This window comes from Phocoena phocoena, chromosome 5, assembly GCF_963924675.1.
Source record: "Phocoena phocoena chromosome 5, mPhoPho1.1, whole genome shotgun sequence".
NCBI lineage: Eukaryota > Metazoa > Chordata > Mammalia > Artiodactyla > Phocoenidae > Phocoena > Phocoena phocoena.
The window spans coordinates 101,209,764-101,233,092 of record NC_089223.1 but is presented as its reverse complement, the minus strand read 5'-3'; the positions used below and the strand labels follow the sequence as shown (position 1 = coordinate 101,233,092).

At 41.0% G+C, this 23,329-nt stretch overlaps 1 protein-coding gene across 1 annotated transcript in view; it reads right to left on the bottom strand.

Annotated features, from left to right (window-relative positions):
- Positions 1 to 23,329, bottom strand: part of CLNK (cytokine dependent hematopoietic cell linker) — a 123,914-nt gene that overhangs the window by 21,190 nt on the left and 79,395 nt on the right. Inside the window, exons 13-16 of the mRNA XM_065877260.1 lie at positions 22,308 to 22,441; positions 17,982 to 18,059; positions 13,520 to 13,675; positions 5,825 to 5,875 (exon numbers count right to left, since the gene is read on the bottom strand). Of these exons, the coding sequence (XP_065733332.1) occupies positions 5,825 to 5,875; positions 13,520 to 13,675; positions 17,982 to 18,059; positions 22,308 to 22,441 (419 nt within the window). The remainder of the gene's footprint in view (positions 1 to 5,824; positions 5,876 to 13,519; positions 13,676 to 17,981; positions 18,060 to 22,307; positions 22,442 to 23,329) is intronic.

The window sequence follows — 23,329 nt, the reverse complement described above, 5'->3', positions numbered from 1 at the left end:
GATGGAAACCAGGAATGCCTGCCATTTGGCAGTCAAGCGCTGCAGCACCCCACCCCGCCCACACCCCTCTCCCTGCAGTGTACCCTGAGGAGACTCAGGATGAGAAAACACAGGATACCGGCCCCAGACAGCTGAGGTGCATATCAAAGGGATGGTTTTAGTGAGCCTGGACTCTTTGTATCTTCCTATACGCAGAAAAGCGCTAACTTCCTTAACTTGAGACATCTGGTTTTCTTTTATTAACAGTAATCCTTTGCTCAGACTACCTGGTGTTGTTACAGAAAATCCTGTATATCCTGACATCCCCCCTTCCTCCTCAGAACAGTTTTCTCAGCATTATCTGAGAGGCTGTCTCCCGGCCTCGAAGTCCTAAGAATGTCTGCCGAATAGGTTGTGCATTTTTTTCAGTTGACAGAAACCAGTTTGTTTCTTGTTGAATTGCCTCCTAGCAGGCTTACATTTTAGCTTTTTTAAGTTTTGTTAACTCAGTTACTATGCATTGTCCATTTAATTTCTCTCATCTGAAATTTTGTTGATGTCTTTCTTCATCTGTCATATTTTTTTCTATTCTTTTTATCCTATGTTCTTGCCTTTTCAATTTATTTATTGTCATTAAAGTGGTGTTTCCAGAGCGATGAAAGATAAGTTCATATATAGCCATGTTTTAACTGGAAGTCTTATTGCAGTGGGTACATATTTTATATTTTACTGAATACTGTGAAATTGCTTTTCAAAGTGCTGCATTGATTTATGTTTGTTTTGGGTTGGTCTCAGCCTATGCATACTGATGCTATTTTCTAGAAATGGCAGAGGGCACTCCTCTGGGCTACTTGTGGCAAACCTCACAGACATTTCCTCAGCTGAAGCCAATGCTGAGGCTGGACCAGCCCTTTTGGTTCTTATGATTGCAAGGCACACCTCAGCAACTACTATCAGGGAACTTAGAAGAAACAAGGTTTATTACTCACATGTCCTGGAGGGTACAAGCCATGTCCTGCACCACTTAGCAATGTTCAGGGGGAAGGGGGAGAGGTGGGAGAGAGAGAGAGAAAGAATATGAATGTGTGGGCCTGGTGTTGCTGGTGAATTTAAGTTTCTTTCTTTGTAGCGAAAGAATTCAGAGGTGAAGTGATAGGTAAGAATCAGATTTATTTAGAGAGAAACACACTCCACAGACAGAGTGTGGGCCATCTCGGAAGGCAAGAGGCAAGAGGCCTCGAAAGATGGCATGGTTAATTTTTATGGGGTGGGTAATTTCATAGGCTAATGAGTGGGATTATTCCAACTATTTTGGGGAAGAGGCAGGGATTTCCAGGAATTGGGCCACCACCCACTTTTTGACCTTTTATGGTTGGCCTCAGTCAGAACTGTCATGGCACTTGTGGGAGTGTCATTTAGCAAGCTAATGTATTACAATAAGAGTATAATGAGGCTCAAGGTCCACTGGAAGTTGAATCTTCTGCCATCTTGGACCCAGTTGGTTCTAACCAGTCTTTGTCATGTACTATGGCTATATCATTCTTTTAAAGGTTGTGCCCTGCCCCCTTCCCTCCTGTTTCACTGGTGCTCTCTCTGCCTTTATTGGGGTTGATGGTGGGGTGCTGGGGTTTTGAGGGTTCACTCTTTGTTGGTGAAATTAAAACATAAGAGCAGGAATTAAAGCACAGGAAGGGAAAAGCAAGCAGTGGGTCAGTCAGTTATCTAGGTCCACCAGAGCTTTCCAATGAGGAAGACTCATGCGTGGGGCAGCCTGGCTCTTTATCTAGTTGTGTAGATGGCAATGTGTTCTTTCCAAGATGGATGTCTTTGCAATGGATGCCTCAGCAGTCAAAAGCTTAATGTCAGGCACTTACATTACAATCAAAAAAGCTAATTGTCAGGTACCTACACTACAGGGTTCCAACTAATAGTTGAAATTTCCCCAGAGCCACTTAATAAGTCATCTGTTCTTTCCCCAGGGAAGCTACCTCTATTTCTATTGTGTTCACTTACCCATTCAACAGGTAGTCACTGCTTCAGTAGTATAAGAATGACCTAGAATAGTGCCCTAAAGATAAGAGTGCTCAAAAACAGACTGACAAGGTTTTTGTAATTCTAAAGCTTGCAGTCTAGGGCCATCCTTTAGCTCTCTACTTAGGCACCTCCCCTGGGCAGTTTTCCCTGATTACACCCTCCCCCACACATCCAGGCCTACCAATGCGATGGTGGTACAACGGAGAGAATTACCAAATCTATTATTCTGCACTGCATGGTTTTAATTATATGTGTATCTTGCCTGCTAGGCTCTTAGCTCTCTAGCACAGGGATTGGGTCTTTTTGGCCTTTATCTCCCAAATCCAGCATATGCTTGTATGTCAAAAATTGTTCAAGAAACTTTGTCATAAATTAACCCAAAATTTGATTTCAAAAGGGCTTTAGAGGTAATAAAGCATGACTCAAACAAAATTAAACTGTATTTTAAATTTATTTTAATACTCAGTTTCAGATATATTATGACATTTAATTACTTATTTGCTTTCATTTAAGTTAGAGCCATAATGTGCAAAAAAAGTAAGGAAATGTGCTTAGCTAGAACAAATATTCAGGATAAAAAAGTAGATACAGAAATATAGTGGTAATCATATACTGCATAGACTATCTTGTAAAAAAATGCATGTATGTGTACACACACACACACACACACACACACACACGGCAATGAACTAAATTTGGCAATGGGGTAAAATTTGATTCCTCTATAGTAATTTGAAGAGAAGATTTAATTGATTTCAGCTATGACATGGTTATTCACACACACATACCCCCAAGAGAGGCCGTTTTCCAAGTAACTTTGGGAAAATTAAAAATTTTCTGGTTCAAAACTTTTTAAAGCCAATTCAATGAGCTTCATCAAAATATCTAGTATTGGCCCTACTCACAAGCACTTAGTGATGAGTGTTAAGGAAATACAACAAAGTAATGGGAAACCAACTTAAGATTGTCTTATTCATTGTATACTTATTTGTTGTCTGTTTCTCCCACTTAATTCACTGCTATTATTCTAATATCTACAAGAATGCATAGTAATGAATACATATGCAGTACACAAACAAATGCTTATGACAAGATATTATTAAATATGAGGGAGATATAAACTGATCCAGAATGGAAGTTATTTAGTCAAATGAAATATCTTGAACGAATAGATGCTATAATCAGATAAAGGTAAAATTCCACTACTATACTGAACCTAGGCAAGCGACACTTTACAACTGAAAATGAAATAATGGCTGAAAAGGGCTTAAAACTCTTTGGAATTTAGGCATGCCAAGCCCAAATCACTGGACTTTCAATTACAGATTCAATGACCATCTAGACACTAAACAGAAAAATTGTGTATGCAGACCTTGGTTCCAGCCACAAGTATGTCACTCTAAGATTTTGGCCAAGGAGACATAGTTTCCTCAATTATAAAATGGGTTATGAATACCTGCCCTGCCTTCTTTACAGAATTGTTGTAAAAATCAAGTACAATTGACATTTATATATTTTTATTCTTTAGTAATCAATTACAAGCAAAATGTCCTTATTACAATCAACACTGAAAATTAGAATGTCACTGTGGCGGACGTGGAGGTGGGCCCCTTGAATCTCTCTTGAAATAAGAACAATGCTGATCAAAAAGTTATTTGTCGGCCTGCAGCTATAGCACCTTCTGGGTCTCCCAGAGCATGTGAAGGTCATGATTTCCTGGGCAGCCTCTGGCAATGACTTGGCATAATGGTGACTAAGACCTGGCCATTTCTGCACAACACGGGGCACTCTCCTCTGTGGGCAGTCTTTGCTCTGGATCTCACCAATGGGCTGGCCAAGCCTCTCCCAGAGCCGCATCTCAGTCTGATGCTTTTCCTGCCCATTCCTCTCTCCTTCCCTGTTCCTCTCACAGGTGTCAGACTTACATCATAGCCTGAAGGCCCTCCTGTCTATTCCTATTCCATCTTCCCTTGATCTTTCTTAGGCATTGCCTCCAATAAATATTAGCACTTGTAACTCTTGTCTTGGCATCTGAGTTCCGGAAGACTCAACTAACGTGGCCCCCCCAAAGCCCAATCCTCTGTCACTATTATGAATGTTATATTTCTTTCCAGAGATTTTCATATGTATAAGCATTGTGAGCATTTTAAGATGGCTCTACTTCTTTTTCCTTTATCATCATCTCATGCACTTATGAATAATAGGTGATAAAGCATTTTTTAAAACATAAGCCTCATACAATGCTAACCACCACCTGGTGTTCATGGACTTTAACAACAACAGTGCCTGAGGAAACTCTGAAACATTTCTTGAGAACACAGCATTGAATGGCATGGCCCCGGTGAGAAGTGCATCAGTCATCTGTAATCTTTCAATAACTTTTTAGGGTGAGGGTCATATTCTTTCTGCCCTCAAGCCTGTGTCCTCTCTGCAGAGTCTGTTTCTATGCTGGTCCTGGGCTTCATTTGTATCGTTTTCATTGATATCTCTTGCCTTCTCATTCTTTCTGGCTTTACTTCTGCATTAAAGCTACAATTACAGAAATACTCCATATATTTCACATGTAGGCTTTGGAAACATTTGAAATCATTGTGTACTATTAATTTCAATCAGCACTTTTTTGTTTTTAAACTTTACACCACTACAAGAGTTTGTTTATTTATATATTTTAACGTGGGTAAATTGGCATTTTCAAATTGTTTCTCTCTGTCTCTTTTAAATTTAACTTTTCAACTTGATTATAAAATTCCCTAGGGCAGAGAATGTACCTGGGAAGATATGCTTGGATGAAACTAGGCACATGGATAAAAATCTGGGATCTCTTCTTGTATTGAGTAAGATCAATGACGTCTTTGAGCCTGTTTCCTCATCTGTGTTGTGAAACAGGAATAAAATGTAATCCTCTTAGCTTTGAGTGGGGACAATATCATGACATGTGTAAAGTTCCTGCAAGATACTAGCACTAATTCGAGGACAGTTCTTTTCCTTTGAATGGAAGTCCACAAATGGAATTAAAAATTTATACTTTCACTCAGGCTTAAGCTTACTCCCTTTCTATGAATTTGCTAATTCCACTGGGCTTAAAGCTACTCTGAACAGAGTAGGCTGGAGATGGTCCTATGGCCATTTCACACCATACTAAAAATATTTCTGATTTTTGTCTTTCAAGTGGTGTTCACAAGTGATTTGTTTTTCCATACCACATCCTTCCCTAAAATTGAATTTCCAGAAATACAAATAAAATAGAGCTAACATTCACCAACATCTTTAGCATAAGGAATCATGAAAACATTGTAAATTCACAAGTCCAAACAATTTTGAAATAAAGAAAGGCAGCACCAAGTCCTATAAAGATGATAGATTTGGGACTCTTACCTAGACCTGTCAGTTGCCAGCTGCAAACGTTGAAGCAATAGCTTCCTGTAACCTTTGCTGCTCATCTGTAACATGAGCATAAGGACCATGTTTTTGTTTTTTTCTTTAGAAGATATTTTTTAAAAGCCAGTTTTTATTTTTGCATCTTATAAATATTTCTTCTGCAATTAGAGCTTTCAAAACCACAATTGATTTTCCAATTTCCATGATAGAATGTTTTTCTTTTCTACAGAGTCAGAGAAGTAATCCCTTGAAACCACAGAAAATAATCTTTTGACATAAAGGAAAAAAATGATAGAGGCATTGGATCCACTGAACTGAAGATGAAACAAAGACCAGGCTACATAAATGAGAAGTGTCTGTTGAGAGGGAGGGGCTGAGTCAGGTAACACTGTTCCCTGTGGATCCCAGTTTTATCCTTCCCATCAATGAGTACAATAGGAAAATACTTGTAGTATTCGATGATGTCTTCCACTGAATCAAACTTCTGAAACACAGAAGAGAAAGTTAATGAAAATTTAGGTACCTTTGTATCTGTCAATTAAAGTACAGCCTAACATGCTTCGTTTTGTTTAGGGAAGAGGTTAACTCATTTAATGTTTTTTAGATTGTAAAGGGGTATCAGAAAATGTTTTTATGTTTTTTTTTTTTTAAATAGATGTGACAAAGAAGCCCTTGAAGGATCAGTGATAAGATTAAGGTAACGAAGGTGACCAAAAGTGAGCCCTCCGCAGCTCTCGAAACTTCCCACCCATGGAATATTCACCAGATTCAGGTTACACTGGACAAGCTCCACTCTGTGGTTACATGTTCCTACTGTAAGCAGTTCGGATGGGTTAATTACACAGCAGTCAGCCACAGAGAATCCCTGGTGCCTCCCTTACCTTGTCCCCAACTGTGACATACTAAAATCTAGAAGATCAGTGCTTGACTTTCACTTCGTAAATTAATGGGAAAGGTCTGCGGTGAAATCTCTCTCCTGTACACCCCTCTTGTTCTAAAGCATTCTAGACTAATCAGAAAGAATATTGATGGGCTTCCCTGGTGGCGCAGTGGTTAAGAATCTGCCTGCCAATGCAGAGGACACCGGTTGGAGCCCTGGTCCGGGAAGATCCCACATGCCACAGAGCAACTAAGCCCGTGTGCCACAGCTACTGAGCCTGCACTCTAGAGCCAGTGAGCCACAACTACTGAAGCCCGCGTGCCTAGAGCCTGTGCTCCGCAACAAGAGAAGCCACCGCAGTGAGAAGCCCTCGCACAGCAGCGAAGAGGAGGCCCTGCTCACCCCAACTAGAGAAAGCTGTCATGCAGAAATGAAGACCCAACACAGCCAAAAATAAAATAAATTAATTAAAAAAAAAAAGAAAAGAAAGAATACTGATGACCACAGGACCACAGGGCTCCTGGTAGTTCTTGGCCAACTTAGGTTCCTTCCCTGGGCTTCTGTGAAATAATGAGGTGACAGTGAATCATTACACTTTTGTGTTTCTAGAGATGTACACATAAAGTGCTGGGGTGATTTAATGGAAAGTAAGATGATTTCAAGTGTAGGGGAATCAGGAAGTGCTTTGTGGAAGATACAGACTTGAAATGGGCTACACATTCTGGGTGAGTCAAGTGGACAAGGTGGGTTTAAAGATCCTAAGAGCAGAGGAAGACAAGTGTACAGGTGTTGAGAACATGTGGGCACAGATAAGAATTCTGATGAGTTTGGCTGAGTTCTTGGAAGGGGCTATTTGGAGATGATCAGGAAGAAAGAGCTTGCACGACCTGCGTTTTGTAACTTAGGGCAACACTGTGAAGTGAACAGGGAGGGAAGAATGGACCTTCCCTGAAGAGCCAAGGGAACTGCAGCTCAGAGTGAAGAGTGACTTGCTTCACTTGTTACACAGCCAGAGGGCAGGACCAGGAATGCAATCTGTTTTTTCTGGATGTGTATCAGTTTCTTCCTTGATGCAGCTTTGCTTATGGCTTGTGAACCCACTGTTCCAACAGAGCAGTGTCCAGATGATGCAGCCTGAAGGAGGGAGCTGCACTGGGGACGACTTTGATTCTCTTTAGTTTTGTACATCCTCCCTCTGCCCAGCACAGAAATGTTTGCAAGCCTGAGGGATACTCAAGAGGGAATGAGATTGTCAAGGTCCATGTCCTCATGGAGATTCATGCATTGCATTCAGGCGGGGGCAGACAGAAAGTAATTCCCTGTCCAGATAGATCATTTCATTTAGGGTTAATTTGCTGTGGAAATAATCAACCTGGGGCTTGAGAACCTCACAAAGTCCTCCCGGGGCCTTCCTGACATTGACCAGTCCCTGAATCCATTCCATTCCTGTTCTTCTTGGGAACTGAGTCAACAAACCTCCGCCCACACCCTTAAGCTCATTGAGTTGGTTTTGTCTTTTCATCTGAAAAGAGTCCTGATTAAATCTGTAAGTAACTTGCCCTTCTGAGCCCGATACTGGATCTGTGGCAGAGTTTTCTATTTGACCACCCCTAGTAAGTACACAGTCAATACTAGTGATGCTAAGGTAAGGTGGTTGTCCAGCAGGGACAGTAATTGTTCTGCTACAGTAGTTGTAAGTGGAGGGCTGTGGAGCCCAAATGCCTGAGTTCCAAGCAAGGCTTTCCCACCCACTAGCGATGTGTCCTTGGGCAAGTTTCTTACACTCTCTGTCTCAGTTTCTGTGTCTAGGAACAGTGATGGTAATATTAGGACCTACCTCTGAGGGTCATTGTGAGGGTTAATTGAGTTGACCTACACAGCATTTAGGAGGGAGCTCTTTCTGCAGTGACTGCTCAGTAAATGTCAGTCATTGCTATGACCTCCTCCCTTCCAAGTTTGCCAAGAACATGATGAAAGAGCCATGAAATCACTGTAGAAGTTTATAGACTCTCATTGTAAGCCTTTAGGAAGAAAGGAAGGACATTTTTGTATTTCATTTCTAGTCATAAATTAAGGACAGAATTTTCTTTCTCTTTCTTCATACTTGAAACAAAAAATAATTTATGAAAAGAGATTTTCCATGCAGAACTCTTCTACAAAATTGGGTAACCCACATGGCACAAAGGAAATTCTCTATCCTGGGATTAATCTTTAGAGGGAAAAAGATTAATCTTGCTTTGTAATCTCAGTCCTGTTTTCTTTAGGATGGTCCCAAAATAGTGACCTCAATACTAATTATTTATAATAACTGCAGGGATGATATTTTATATGAAAGTGTAATTTTAACAAGTAGTAGGAAGCAAGCAAGGAAGGAATAAATAAGTTATTCTGTCATTTCTTATTACTGACTTCTAGTGATAGGCTAACAACTGGTATATTATCCTAAAGATAATTTTTAAAAAGATTATAATTAAGGTCTTACTTTTATATTAAATTCCTTTTTTCAGGAGGACAGCAAATACCATCCTAATACTAGATCTTAAAATTTGTTTAAACCTTTTGTGATTGTCCTAAATACCAATGATAGGCAATGTTTCACTGCCAGAAGCTTAATCAATCTGTTTGGATACACACATGGGAGTGAAAGAAGAAAAGAGAAAAAGAGGAAGATAGAGAGATGCAAAGACAGAAGGAGGAGAGAGAAGCCGACCAGGGAAGTGAGAAATAAACTCATTGGTTAATTGTCTCTGCTTCCTAGTCTTTGAACTTGAATTTATCAACTAAACGCCTATCATAATTTTTTAGCAACTTATCACAAACATTTGCAGGACAAGGAACGGTCCGATTAAAATTGCTCGCTTCTACTAGACTCCACAGAAATGTTGACAAATGTGATTTCTAAAACTTGGCAGCAGGTAAAGCTCTGCAGGTTATTAACAAGCAGGTGCCCTGCTGGTTGGTCCAGAGCCGCCAATGTTCTACCAGGTGATAAATAGGTGTGTGCATAGATGGGCACAGATTAACAGAGTATCCCCTGGATGGCAGGGATTCTGCCTTGCTCTGCTCTGTGTCCTCAGAATGAAGCATTGAATCTAGCATAATGTAGGCATAAAATTAAGGCTTGGCCCCAAAACTGAACAAATGAGAGACCCGGGCTGAAAGGTGGCCTCCAAAAGATATCCCATGTCCTAATTTCTGGAAGCTATGAATATGACCTTCTAAGCAAAAGAGTGAATATTACTTTACATGGCAAAGTTAGGATTACATTAAGTATCTTGGGAGGAAGGTCTTGAGAGAGGGGCTGATCCTAGGTTATCTCTAAAAGCAACCACCTGAATCCTCATAAGATAGAAACAGAGGGAGATTCGCATGGAGAAGAGGAGAAGGCGTGTGACCTCAGAGGCAGAGATCAGAGTGATATGGCCGCAAGCCAAGAAAGCTACAGTTTGCTGACAGCCACCAGAAGCTGGAAGAGGCCAGAAGGATCTTTCCCCAGAGACTCCAGAAGAAGGGTGGCCTGTCAATACCTTGATTTCAGATTTCTAGACTCCAGAACTTCAAAAGAATACCTATTTATTGTTTTAAGCTACCAATTTTGTGACATTTTGTTACAGCAATCCCAGAAAACTAATATACTGGGTGCTCCCTGAATCTAAATTCAGACACGAGTTTCTAGCTACATGGCTAGCATAATGACCCAAAGTTATAATATACAGCAAAATGGACCTTCCCAGGCTCATTCTTTGCAGGTACGTGTGGATTTGCTGGCCTTCTGTGCTTGTGACAGGTGTTGACAAGCTGTGCCTTCCCAGGGGACCCGTCCAGGTTTCTCCTGCAACTCTCATGGCTCCATGTGAGCTTTTCATCTGTGTCCGGGACACACAGACCCAGTGAAAGGGCTTTAAGGTATCATTTAAGAGAGAAATGATACTTAGCACCTGCCTCTATGTATCTGGCACTCTCTTTATAGCATCTCATCTTACACTCAGAATACCTCCCTTGGAATAGGTGTCACTGAATTGTATGTGGGGATAAAGTCTAAAGTTTGAAAGACAATCAAAAAGCCACAGGAAATCAAAATTATCCTTGAAAACCCTGTGCCTCATTACGTTTCTCCTGCAGAGTTGGACTAAGATGCTACTTCTTTATTCAAACACCAGATGAAGTAGCTAGTACCTGGCTTGCGTTTAGCAGAGACTTGCTGTAGCAAATTCTTTATCTTTTCTTAGAGATGGGAGATTCTTCCTCAGCAAGGCAAAGGGCTCGAACTGTGAAAGGTGTGCAGGAGCTGAGAACAATCTAGATCATCCCCCTCTTACACCAGGGCACGGCTTGTTCAGAAGAGAGGCAGGAAGAACTACCTGTAAATTGTGATTTTTCACCCAGGGCCTGGCACACAGTAAGATCCATGGAAATCTTAGCTTTTTTTTCAACTGAAGTTCTGGGCTGTATTCAAATGGGCTGGGGATCATTTGCATTTGCTATGATGCTATCCGAGACTATGTGAGAAAGTCAATATTTTTGCAGACTATATTAAACCCCAGCTTTGGCATGTACTAGCTGTGGCTGTGGGCCAGTTACTTCACATTTCTGTGCCTCAATTTCACCATCTGTTAAATGTATCAACAGCACCTACCCCACAGGGTTGCTATGGGATGAAACCGATCAAGTTAATTAATAATTGTTAACTGCACAGAACAGTGCCTGCGCATAATAGACGTATGTAAGTGTTAAATAAACATATGAAAAGGAGACTCTTGCTTGGGGGTTGCATGAGAGGAGAAAATTCCGTAATAACACAAAAAGTGTTAAAATAGGCATTTGAATTCTTTTTTTTTCCTTTTCTTTAGGTTATATAAATGAAAATTTATTTAGATTGAGAAAAAAAATCTCAAAATATTACAATATTTTTAGCCTAAAAATACTACACGTATAAAAATCTAGGAAAATGATGTCTATTTTATTTTTTTAATTTTAATTTTTTAATTGAAGTATAGTTGATTTACAATGTTCCAGGTGTACAGCAAAGTGATTCAATTATACATAGGCATTTGAATTCTTAAGGGGTCCTTGGTGACAATAATTAGAGCAGCTCACCTGAAAGCTGGTGGTCTAATCCAGGGGCTGTCATTATGACAACCGGCTGAGACCTGCAGTGAACTGGCTGGCAATCTGATTCAACACTATTAGGAAGTTATCACAGGGTCACTGTTTCTTCTCTTTTATAAGCAGACCAAAGTATGGCTTGTTGGGAAAAAAGCTTTTTGGTTTTTTTTAAATGAGAACGTCTATGAGCTGGAAGAAAATACAGGAGGATAAAGGGATACTGAGCTGGAAATTCCATTAGCCATATACATCTGGACCTAAGGGGAACCATGTTTTAGTTATTGCCATGACTCAGTGATAATAATGAAAGAAATCATAACTAACATTTACCGATATGTCAGTAATCAGTGTTCTGGGTGTTTTACATTCATTAACTCACTAATCCTCATCACAAAAGAAAAAATTGGCTACTTCTCTTTTTAGTTTTGCTGTAACCCTTTCTTACTGTGGCAATATTTGACAGATTTATGTATTAATCTATTTATTCACTCATGTTCTCCTTTATGCCAAAACATTCTCAGGCTGGAGCAAAGGCTGGTGAACTGATCCCATGGTAGGTAGCCTAGCGGGTGCTGACCACACCTCTCCAGCCACATATGAGTCTCAGAAAAGGACTCTGGGTCAGACCCTGGGTTTAAGCTGGAATCTTCACACACATGCCTTCGTGAAGCATTTTGGTAGCCCTGGCAATAGTCCTTATTTTGATACCTATTGAAGAACAATAGATATTTGTGTGACAGTTCTGGTTTCATACTGTTCCAGTTTTCTTGGGCCTCCATAATAAAGTACCACAGACCGGGGTGGGGGTAGAGCGACTTAAATGACAGAAATTCATTTTCTCACAGATCTGGAGGCCAGAAGTCCAAGATCAAGGTGTCAGCAGGGTTGGTTTCTTCTGAGGCCTCTCTCCTTGGCTTATAAATGGCCCTTTTCTCCCTGTGACTTCACATCTGTGTGTGTCTGTGTCCTAATCTCCTCTTCTCATAAGGTCACTACTCATATTGGATCAGGGCCCACCCTAGTGACCTCACTTTACCTTAGTCACCTCTTTAAAGGCCCTATCTCCAAATATGGTCACATTCTGAGGTGCTGGGGTCTAGAATTTTCACATAGGAATTTGGGAGGGGGACACAGTTCAGCCCATAATATATACCAACAGATAGAATTGAGGTCTGGAGATGCTAAGGGAGAATCACTGAATTATAGAAGTCTAGACTTGAAAAGAACATTTACAGTTGAAGAAACTAAAGCTCAGAGAAGTTAAGTGACTGGCCTGAACTCACTTAGTAAATGGTGACAGAGTTTGAACTCTGCCTTTCCCTCCCTCCCTTTTTCCCTTCCCTCCTTCCTTCCTTCCCTCCCTCCCTCCCTTCTTTCCTTCCTTCCTTCCTTCCTAGAAGAATTGAAAGACCAGCCTCTGTTTGCCCTCTCACTACCTGTGCATCTCTAGCCATTTACTTAATTTTCTAAGCCTCAGTTTCCCTACATCTAAGATAGGGATGACCATTATATCGAAGAGTTGTTGAGGGTTAAAATAAGATAATGCAGACAGACCAAGCCTAGCATAAACACAGCGAAAATCAATCTCCTTTCCCTGTTCTCTCTGATTTATTTATAGTTATTAATTAATGCTTTAATTGAGTCATTCTTTCACCTAGCCATCCGTTAGCAGATGTGTACCAAGCACAGGCATGCTCAGTGTAGCACTGGATGCTGTGATCGAGGTCATATTCAATGTAGGGACACACACCTACCTAATGCCATCAGATGTCATCAGAAATGACTGCAGTGGGAGTTCAGCGATGGGTGGGGAAGGAGTGTGGCATTAACGTGGGGCTCAGTGGAGGCTTTCTGGCAGGCAGAATGTAGATGTGTTTTACAGAATGAGTTGTCTTTCATGGGCAAAGCAGGATAGAGGGTGCATGGAAGGGTCAGGATTGGCTGCCAGCCCCATGAGCTAAGACATGAGCGGGAATGCTTGTGGAAGGGTCTGGAAGGATTAGATTACATTCTGCACCTCCAGGGTGGCTCTTTCCAGTGCTGCAGTCAGGGGGATATGGGGGTGACTCGGCCAGCATCCCCTAGTTCTCCCCGTGTTGTTGTCCTTAGCCTGGAAAAGGGAAGTCATTGGGTTATACCCACCTCGTCTCCTCTGAGCCCTGTCCCCAGGGCAAACTGCTGATTCCTCTCCAGGAAGCGGATTTTCACATTGTAGACTTTGTTCCCATAAAACACCACCAACACATAGGGCTCCGCCCTGGATTTTGTGGAACAGTCTCGGACCAAGAAGGTGCCATCCTGAAGCAAAAGGAAGAACAATGATCTTCTCAGGCATCAGAATCGGAATCCAACCTCCCAACTGTGGCAGTAGTGAAGCTTGTATGCCTGAGATTCCCAAATGGCTTTAGTTTTTGGCAAACCAGTTCTTTATTCAATTTAATTCAGTAAGTATTTATTGAGGCTTAGTTTGTCTAAAGGGTTCTTAATTTTCTGAGAAGTACACCAGTCAGATTACAACACCCCCTACTTCGAAATCTTCCAATATTCCCTGCTGTCCTCAGCAACATGCCGACAACCGTAGCATAATGTTCAAGGATAGATGCGCCGGCATCTCCTGTGGTTTTATCTCTGTCACTCCTGCAGTCTCCAGCCCCTGGATGATGGCACCAGTCAAGCCACCATTTCCCAGGGGCACCATCTTGCTTTTGGGTTCCCAGCTTTTGCACAAGCCACCCCCTCTGCATGGAATAGCCCTCTCCTTCCCTCCTTGGGGGTGCCTCCCTCCATCTGCCAATGTTCACATTTCCTGTTCTGTTGATGTTCAGGTTATTATCCTAAAGACAGTGGGAGCCATCACAGGCTTTGAGCAGGAGAGGCTTTGAGTTGGTACTCTGCATGGGGAGATGTCAATATAGGCCTAGGGTCCCCAAAACAGATGTGGGGCTTCAAAGTCACTGGTGTCAAAATGAGTGAAGAGACTGTATGAAGGAGAAGAAAATATAGGCTGAGGTGAGGTGAAAGGATGTTCAGGGCAAGCAAGAAGAGACAGGAAGTATTCTAAGGAGATGTCTCAAAGACAGACAGAAACCCAGAAGCTTCAGTGTCATAGAAGTGGAGCGGGGGAGAGCGAGGGTTTCCAAAAGAAGGTCAACAGTATGAAATAGTCTGAGGGCTGTGAATAGGCCAACTATAAATATAATATAAAATAATCAGACACACCCTGGAGAGCAGCTTAAGATGAAGGTCTGGTCGTAAAAGGCTAAGAAATGGAGCAATCTTCCTAAACATACACACACGTACAAGGCTTAGTTTTGTGGTTACATTGTGTCATTTATATGACGAAAAATACTGAAAAATCTGTAACTGTAATTGCATAGATTTTTGTGTAGGTGGTTATAAATAATCTATAAAGAATAAATCTAATTAGGTGTGTGTGGTACTTACTATCTATTCTTTATATAGATAGGTATTATATATGATAATTTATATTTATAATAACTGTTGTATATATTATCTCCTCTATAGAATATATTTCATATCTATGTTTATATATATCTATAACTAATATTTATAGATATTATGTGTACATATATAATAATGATTATAATACTGTATAACAATACTGTAAGTATATTAAATTTATAAACAATACTATAAAACTACAGTGATGCCATGATGATGCTGGCAACTAAGGTTTACTGAAAACTGCTCTCAAGATGCCATGTACTTTACACACATTTCATTTGATCCTTACGTAAAATTTGAGGAGGTATTTTATCCCCATTTTACAGGTAAGGGAATTAGGGTCTAATTGTCTAAGTGGATCCTCTCACACATCACAGCTAATCAATGGAATACCTGAAAGTCAAGGTGAAATTCTTTCTATAAATATACCAACCTCCAAGTACATAAAGTGGATTCAAGGAATTTTCTGGAACCTGTTCTGCCAAAAACATTCAGCTGTAATTAAAGCCTTAAGACTCAAGCACATTCTTTTCTGTTATGGTTTATCATAGGATATTGAATATAGTTCTCTGTGCTATACAGTAGGAACTTGTTATTTATCCACTCTATACATAAAAGCTTACATCTGCTAACCCCAACCTCCCACTCCATCCCTCTTCCTTCCCCCTCCCCCTTAGCAACCACCAGTCTGTTCTCTGTGTCCCTGAATCTGTTTCATAGATAGGTTCTTTTGTGTCATATGTGTATAACTGAATCACTTTACTGTACAGCCGTAATTAACACAACATTGTAAATCAACTATACTTCAATAAGAAAAAAAAATTAAAAAAAAAAGACTCAAACACAGAACATAGCCAAAGATCACAAAGGAAGAGGAGGCCAAGACATGTGGCCAGTTTTGGGGTTTATCATCTTAGACTCTGCAATGAGTTTGTCACAATGAATCTGGGCAATCCTGCAATTTGAATTAAATTATCTTACATAAATGGGAAACACGTTTTGACAAAACTAACTGAGACAAACAAAATAGGAAAATATGAAGTCATTCAACTGAGTTTCTGTTTCTCAGTGCTTTTTGGGAGGAGGCAGAAACAGGCACAGAGAATGGGGCAAGGGAGCGTTGAGAGTGCCCAAACACAGCTGGAAGGACATTATGTGGCATGTACACTGCCCTTCTAGTACTGTCCACGCAGGGGCTCCTGGAAGCAGGTCTTCTAAGAGCTATTTTCCCTTGGGAAAGAGGCTAAGAGAGTGTGACCGACCGCTGATTAGCCAAGAAGAGACAGGGTTGGAGCTGGCACCACTGTGCCACCATTAGACCCAGCAGAGGTCAGTTGTGCATGAGATTCCCTGGGGAGAGGGAAGGGAGGGTGCTCCAGCCAAGGCACCACCCAGCCACCTATGACTCCCCTTCCAGAATGTAAAGAACTCTAGTGGCTACTAGAGGCAGCTGTGATTTTGTGAAAAGAGGACTGATCATGAATATAGATTCTGCCACTTTCTCTACCTTGTAATTGAAACCTTAGCATCGGTTTCCTTATCTAGAGAATGACATAGTTTCATTAATTCCTAATATGTTCAAGATACTTTAACAACTGTATTAATTTCCTACTGTTGCTATAACAAATTCCTATGAACTTAAAGGACTACATCACAAATTTATTCTCTTACAATTCTGGGGGTTGAAGTCCAACATGGGTCTCACTAGGCTAAAATCAAGGTCTCAGCCAAGCTGTGCTCTTTCTAGAAACCCTAAGGGAAAATGCATTTCCTTGTTTTTTCCGGCTTCTAGAAGCCACCACTTGTGCCTTTACCTGTGGTCCTCTATGTCTAACTCTGATACTGCTGCCTCTCTCTTATAGGGACCCTTGTGATTATATTAAACTCTCCCCAATAATCCAGAATAATCTCCCTATCTCAAGATTCCTAACTTAATCCCACCTGCAAATTCCTTTTCCAAATAAGGTGACATAGTCACAGGTATTGGGGATTAGAATGTGGATATATCGTGATAGGGGCAGCATTTTCTGTTTACCATAGTAACTTACATATAAGTTATCTTATTTAATTTTTTACTATTAATTCTAAAAGCTAGGCTTTATTAAAATTTATTGAGGACCTATCATTTATTCACCCATCCACTAATTAACTAACTCATTCATTTTTGTATTTCCTCATTCAGCAGTGACCATTGTATTGGTTAGCTGAGGATAGGTTTTGGTGTCGCATCAGTCTTGAGAGCCTTTCTACCATTTCTAAACAATCTAGTATAGTTCTCTGCACATAGTAGAGTAGTTGCTTAATAACTATTTTCTATTTGTGATGATGGTTGCAGTAGTCATTTGATCTGATCACAAATATCACAGGTTTCCTCTTTTTTTGGTCACATGTAGCTTTGTACTTTTTTCACCCTCTTTGAAGTTAGGTCTGGTCATGGGACTTACTCTGGCCAATGAAATGTGAGCAAAGATGCAGCATGTTAAATTTGAGAGGATGTGTTGAGAGGCAGTATGTGATTGGTGTGAGCATACATTGAGATGGAGCCTCTAGCAGTGTGGGTCTACCCACCCAAACCTGTCTTGAGCATGGAGCTCAAACAAAAAATAAAGTTCTGTTATGCTAAGCAACTGAGATCTCAGGGCTGTTTGTTACTACAGCATAACCTATCACATACTGACTATTACAGCATTCACGATCCCTGCTCCTTTCCTGAAGAAGTGAGACATAAAAACCCAACTGTGCCTTGGGCAGACCTGTAGGAAGGAGATGAAATTTGAACAAAGCAGAAGGATGGCACCTTCCATTGCAACCTCCATTTATACCCCAGCTTCCACATTTGATCTCCAAAATAGTTCCTTAGGGTTGATTTTACTATTTTCATTTAAGAAAGAAAGAAACCTGCATTTACAGATATGTAGGAACTTGAGAAAGTCACGCAGCTGATAAGTGGTACAACCAAGTCTCAAATATAAAACTGTTTGAAAGCCCACTTTCAACGACAACCTCTCCAACACTGAGAAATACAGGGTGAGGCAGGAACTACATCAAAGTGCACTGCTTGTTACATCCTGTGACCTATGGGCAGAAAACCATAGGATGACTACAGAAACAATGTGATGGGCCCTGGAGAAGCCATTACCTTGTTCTTCTTCATCAATGCCTCTTCCACTGCCTGGCGACTGTATTCTCCAATGTACCATTCGTGGTGCCGGATATCCTGCAGTACAGGTTTAAATGATGAATATTTTAGGGTCAAAGGAAATGATTAATTATTAATTAAAATTTGTTTTTATTCCACTAGTGCCAAATCACAGTTGGATTTATGGGAGATACGCAGTATAAAATTTCTGTCCCCGGATCTTGAGTTAGACACAGAAAAAGTAATGGCAGCTTAGGAATTATGAAATTGGCATGACGAAATCTGTCTGTCATTGAGAGTAACCAGAAATGTCACTCCATCTACTGAGAAAGGTGCTTTGGCACCAAACTCAAAATGGATAATAAACCATTTATCTGTCAATGCTGTCTGGACCTGTACCTGCTGAAGCTTATTGAGGTGGAATATATATTGTTTATGATCCCTATGAGGCCCTAGGCACCATAGAAACAGCAGGGGAGGGGAAGACAGGTACAGATTGAGAGCATCTTTATGCCAATTGCCTAAAGTCCCATGTAGTAGTACCGGGATTTGAACCCTAGTCTGTCTGGCTTTCTCCTTGTGCCATACTACCTTATTTATACTAATTTATTTCTTTTGATTGTAAAATCCACATAACAGAGAGAAGAAAGGGCAGTCAGAGATGCACCATGGATCTGCAATTCCTTTACCGAGTCCCAAGGATAATAATATTAAATAATCCTTTGCATGAGTCCAACGTCTCCAAGGATATCCCTCATTCATTATCCCAGTCCATGCCTGCAAGAATCCTGTGAGGCAGGCATTGCCAGGACAGTGGAGGCTCAGGAAGTCAACTTCTGTTACATGTGGCAAGAACTAGGGATGTGACATCAGGTCTTTGGTCTCCCAAAGTACCTGGTCCTCCCAGCACAATCTTGATCCTTCCAATGATGGGTACAGCAAACATATGTGAGCGCCACTGGGAAAGGCATGAGTTAGCTTCCCTCCCAACTCTCCAGTCTCACTTCCTCTCCCTGCCCCGCTCCCCAGTCTGAGGACAAGCCAGATGTACTTGCTGTTGTCTAGACACACACAGCTTCAGGGCTTGGTGTGAGCTGGCCCCGCCCCCTGTCTGGAATCCCTCCTTCTCCTCACTCTCCTTCTCCCTGGCTCTGCCATTCTCTTCCATCAAGTTTTGGGGCAAAGTCACCTATTATTTGAGGCCTCCTTTGGTATGAATTCCTTTACTTAGTCCCTACCCCTAGCGGAGGGTTGGTGCTGGAAGGTCCAGAGGCAGGACCTGTTCCACTCCAGCAAAGCCAAGTAACAGGCTCCAGAAACAAAGGGCAGCTCAGAGAAAGTGCCCTCAAAGGGCATCTCTCTGCAGAACTGGGAGCTCTCTGAGCTGATAGTGGTCTGCTGCTTCTGGGAGCCTCTCTGCCAGTCCCGGGGCTTGGCAGGGCTCCGTCATGGTGTGCTTCATCTACTCTGATTTTGTTTATTTGTTCAAGCTGGAAGACACTTAGAGGTTTTATAACCCCGTAGTTCTCCAGGTGTGATCATGAGTGCTGGCTGGTGAGTTTAGGTGCTGCTCAAACACAGAATTAGATAACTCTGAATTACCTGGGGCGGGTGGGAAGTGGTTCCCTTTCAGTTCTCTTTCTAGCCCTTTGAATAATCCAAGAGGGGCATTTCATTTTGGTGCTATTTTGTCCTTAATATCTCTCTGGTATTTCTAATCTCTCCTTATGCTGAGATTCATTAGCGAGTGATGGCATCCTGCTACAATTTTTTTTTTAACATCTTTATTGGAGTATAATTACTTTACAATGGTGTGTTTGTTTCTGGTTTATAACAAAGTGAATCAGCTATACATATACATATGTCCCCATATCTCTTCCCCCTTGCGCCTCCCTCCCTCCCACCCTCCCTATCCCACCGCTCCTGCTACAATTTAATAGCCTTGTTTTGTTTGAGCTACAATAAAATTTTTTTCAAAAATGTGATAAAATATACACATCATAAGATTTACCACTTAACCATTTTCAATTGTTCATACAATGCAGTGGCATTGAGCACATTCACATTTCTTTGCAGCCAGCATCACGATCCAGCTCTAAAATATTTTCATTATCCCAAACTGAAACTCTGTACACATTCAACAACAACTCCCATTATCTCCTCCCCCTAGCCCCTTGTAACCACCATTCTACTTTCTGTCTCTATGAATTTACTTATTTTACCCTCATATAACGAGAATCATATATTTGTCCTTTTGTGTCTGACTCATTTCACTTAGTATCATGTTTTTAAGGTTCATCTATGTTGTAGCACCTGTCAGAATTTCATTCTTTTTTACAGCTGAATAATGTTACTACATTTTCTGTATCCATTTATTTGTTGATGGACATTTGGGTTGTTTCTACCACTTGGCTATTATAAATAGTGCTGCTGTCAACATGGATGTAAAAATATCTGTTTGGGTCCCTGCTTTCATTTCTTTTGGGTATATAGCTAGAAGTAGAATGCTGCAATTAGTTTTAATATTACTTTCTGGGACTTCTCCGGTGGTGCAGTGGTTAAGAATCCACTGCCAATGCAGGGGACACAGTTTCGATCCCTGGTCTGGGAAGATCCCACATGTCGTGGAGCGGCTAAGCCTGTGTGCCACAACTACTGAGCCTGTGCTCTAGAGCCTGCGAGCCACAACTACAGAAGCCCGCGTGTCACAATTCCTGAAGCCCGTGTGCCTAAAGCCCGTGCTCCGCAACAAGAGAAGCCACCACAATGAGAAGCACGTGCACCACAATGAAGAGTAGCCCCTGCTCACTGCAACTAGAGAAAGCCTGTGGGTAGCAACGAAGACCCAACACAGCCCAAAATAAATAAATAAAATAAATTTAAAAAAAGGATTACTTTATATGTATGTGATACTGGTTTTCTATTTGGAGTAGTGATATAAAATGAAAAAAAGTTAACTTGATTAAGTATAACATTATTATTGATAGTACATGGACAGGCCACAGATCATAAAGGTGCGTTCAAATAGTTGAAATCAGGGCAATCCTTATTTAGTGCAAGCCTCTCCCATGCTTGAGGAATCCAGGCTCTGGGAGGGATGTAACTTTTGGATAGACATCTAGTTAGGACCCTGGGATTCCAGCGCTTATGAAGGAGATGATGAGGAAAAGGAAACCAGGTCTGTAAGAAGGGGCAACAAAAGAATTATGTGCAAAACATTCCCCAAAGTCAAACTTAACTGTATGAGACATCTTTTAGAATTAAGGTCAAAATTAATGTAAATATAAGGACAACCAATGGCGCTTGGGACGCTGTAGGGATTATGAGTAATTGACCACAGAGGTATTCTATGTACTCTACTTCTGCTTAAAATCTTTTGCAAGCTCTGTAGCAGAACCCTGAGCATATGAGGATATGGGATGGAGATCCAGAAGAAGCATGTCTTTTTATGCCTTATTGTGAAAGACTTTAATAAGTAATGTTGCAAGATGATTGAGGAAAGAGCATAGAATTTACAAAGAAAGTTTTATCCCTCCATATAAGTAAGTATAAGTGCAACATGGTCTGAGAAGAACTGATTGTAGGGATGGAGAATATTTTAGAAAGAGACCAGGAAATAAATGAAGGGCAAGCAAGAATCCCTCTACTATCTATTTTCATCTCTCCCTCCTCTTTATGTCTCCTCTGGGGCAGAGACCATAGCTTCTAGCAGGTTGTCTGGTCTAGAATAAGTGCTCAACACATGCTTCCTAGACTGTTCAAATGAAATGAGCATACAATACGTGGATCTTTTGTTGGAAAAACAATTGCAATATCTAAATCCCCATCAATTCTAAAAGATTACTGAACAGTCAATAAATATAAAACAGTCCTAAATCTCTATTTTTTGGATTAATTTTAAAAAAGCACTTTTAGAATCTGGAAATATGCAAGTTAAAGAGTCTAGTGAGGGCTTCCCTGGTGGCGCAGTGGTTGAGAGTCCGCCTGCCAATGCAGGGGACACGGGTTTGTGGCCCAGTCCGGGAAGATCTCACATGCCGCGGAGCGGCTGGGCCCGTGAGCCATGGCTGCTGAGCCTGCGTGTCCAGAGCCTGTGCTCCGCAACGGGAGAGGCCACAACAGCGAGAGGCCCGCGTACAGCAAAAAAAAAAAGAAAAATATTACATAGCAAAATGCTTTAAAAAATATTAAACCCCAATAATACATAGCCAGAAGGGGAAAACTCAGATCCAGTCATAATGATCTCCTTTTAAGCACTGTTCAAGAAAGCTCTCTTTAGATGCTAAGTTCATCTAGAAAAATATTGCAGAGAAGTGTGTGTTTTACCTCTTTGTCAGACCTTGTGGGGAGAGGTTTCTTCCTGCTCGTGTTTTTACAACATAGCGAATTTTCCAGAAGGCCGTAGCTGGCTGGAGACGGACATCTCTGAGGAGGATAGGACTGCATGCTTTCTTTATGATCTGGAAAAATAAATTCACATTTAAATATGATTGCTTTACAGTCTCAGACTGCGTCCCTCTGACAAGGAGCTGGAACCCATCCCTCCCTCCTGTGTCTATGGCAACCTTGGTCTGTACCACCATCATCTCACTACAGATAGCAGTCTCCTCTAGACTCTTCTCTTGCTTCAGCTTTTGCCCCTGTCTCTTTAGGGCATCCAGAGTTATCTTTAAAAAATGTAATTCTGACTTTGCCACCTCCCCGCCCCCCAGTACAAATCCTTCCATGATTTCCTTTACACCTGGAAGAAAATCCAAACGTTTTAACTTCTGTCAATAAGGCCCCAGATAATCTTTCTTTTATTTCTTCATCCAGCCCCTATCCTCCACACTGTTTTGCCCATAATGAACTCTGTTCAGTTTCTTTAACAAGCCAAGCTTGTTCCCAACTCAGAAAACACCATTTTTTAAATGTAAAAGAATAAATTTTTGTTTTAATGGAACATCATTTTTAACCTGAAAGAATGACTAACACAGACTATCATTATTCAGACTTGGGCACTTGGCAGATACTTTAATAAAAATGAACAAAGTAAGCCTGTCACTTCATGGAAAGCAACTGGTAGTATTTGTGGCCAATTTTAAAATTAGACTTTTCAAGTGCAAACTGGAATTTGGAAAAACTTGTACCTGCCACCGTGACTGAATAGCATATCCACAGTTAGACTTTTCTGATGAGATTGGAGGTGTTACGTGCAAATGTGATTTAAAACAATATTATGTACTAAAATAAGTTAACATAGAAAATATCTGCTCAGGTCTGTGAACCACTGTTTTCCAAGTGACTAATATATGATGCTACAAAATCATGCCTGTGTAAAAGATTCTTTAGAAGGGAAGATAGATCGA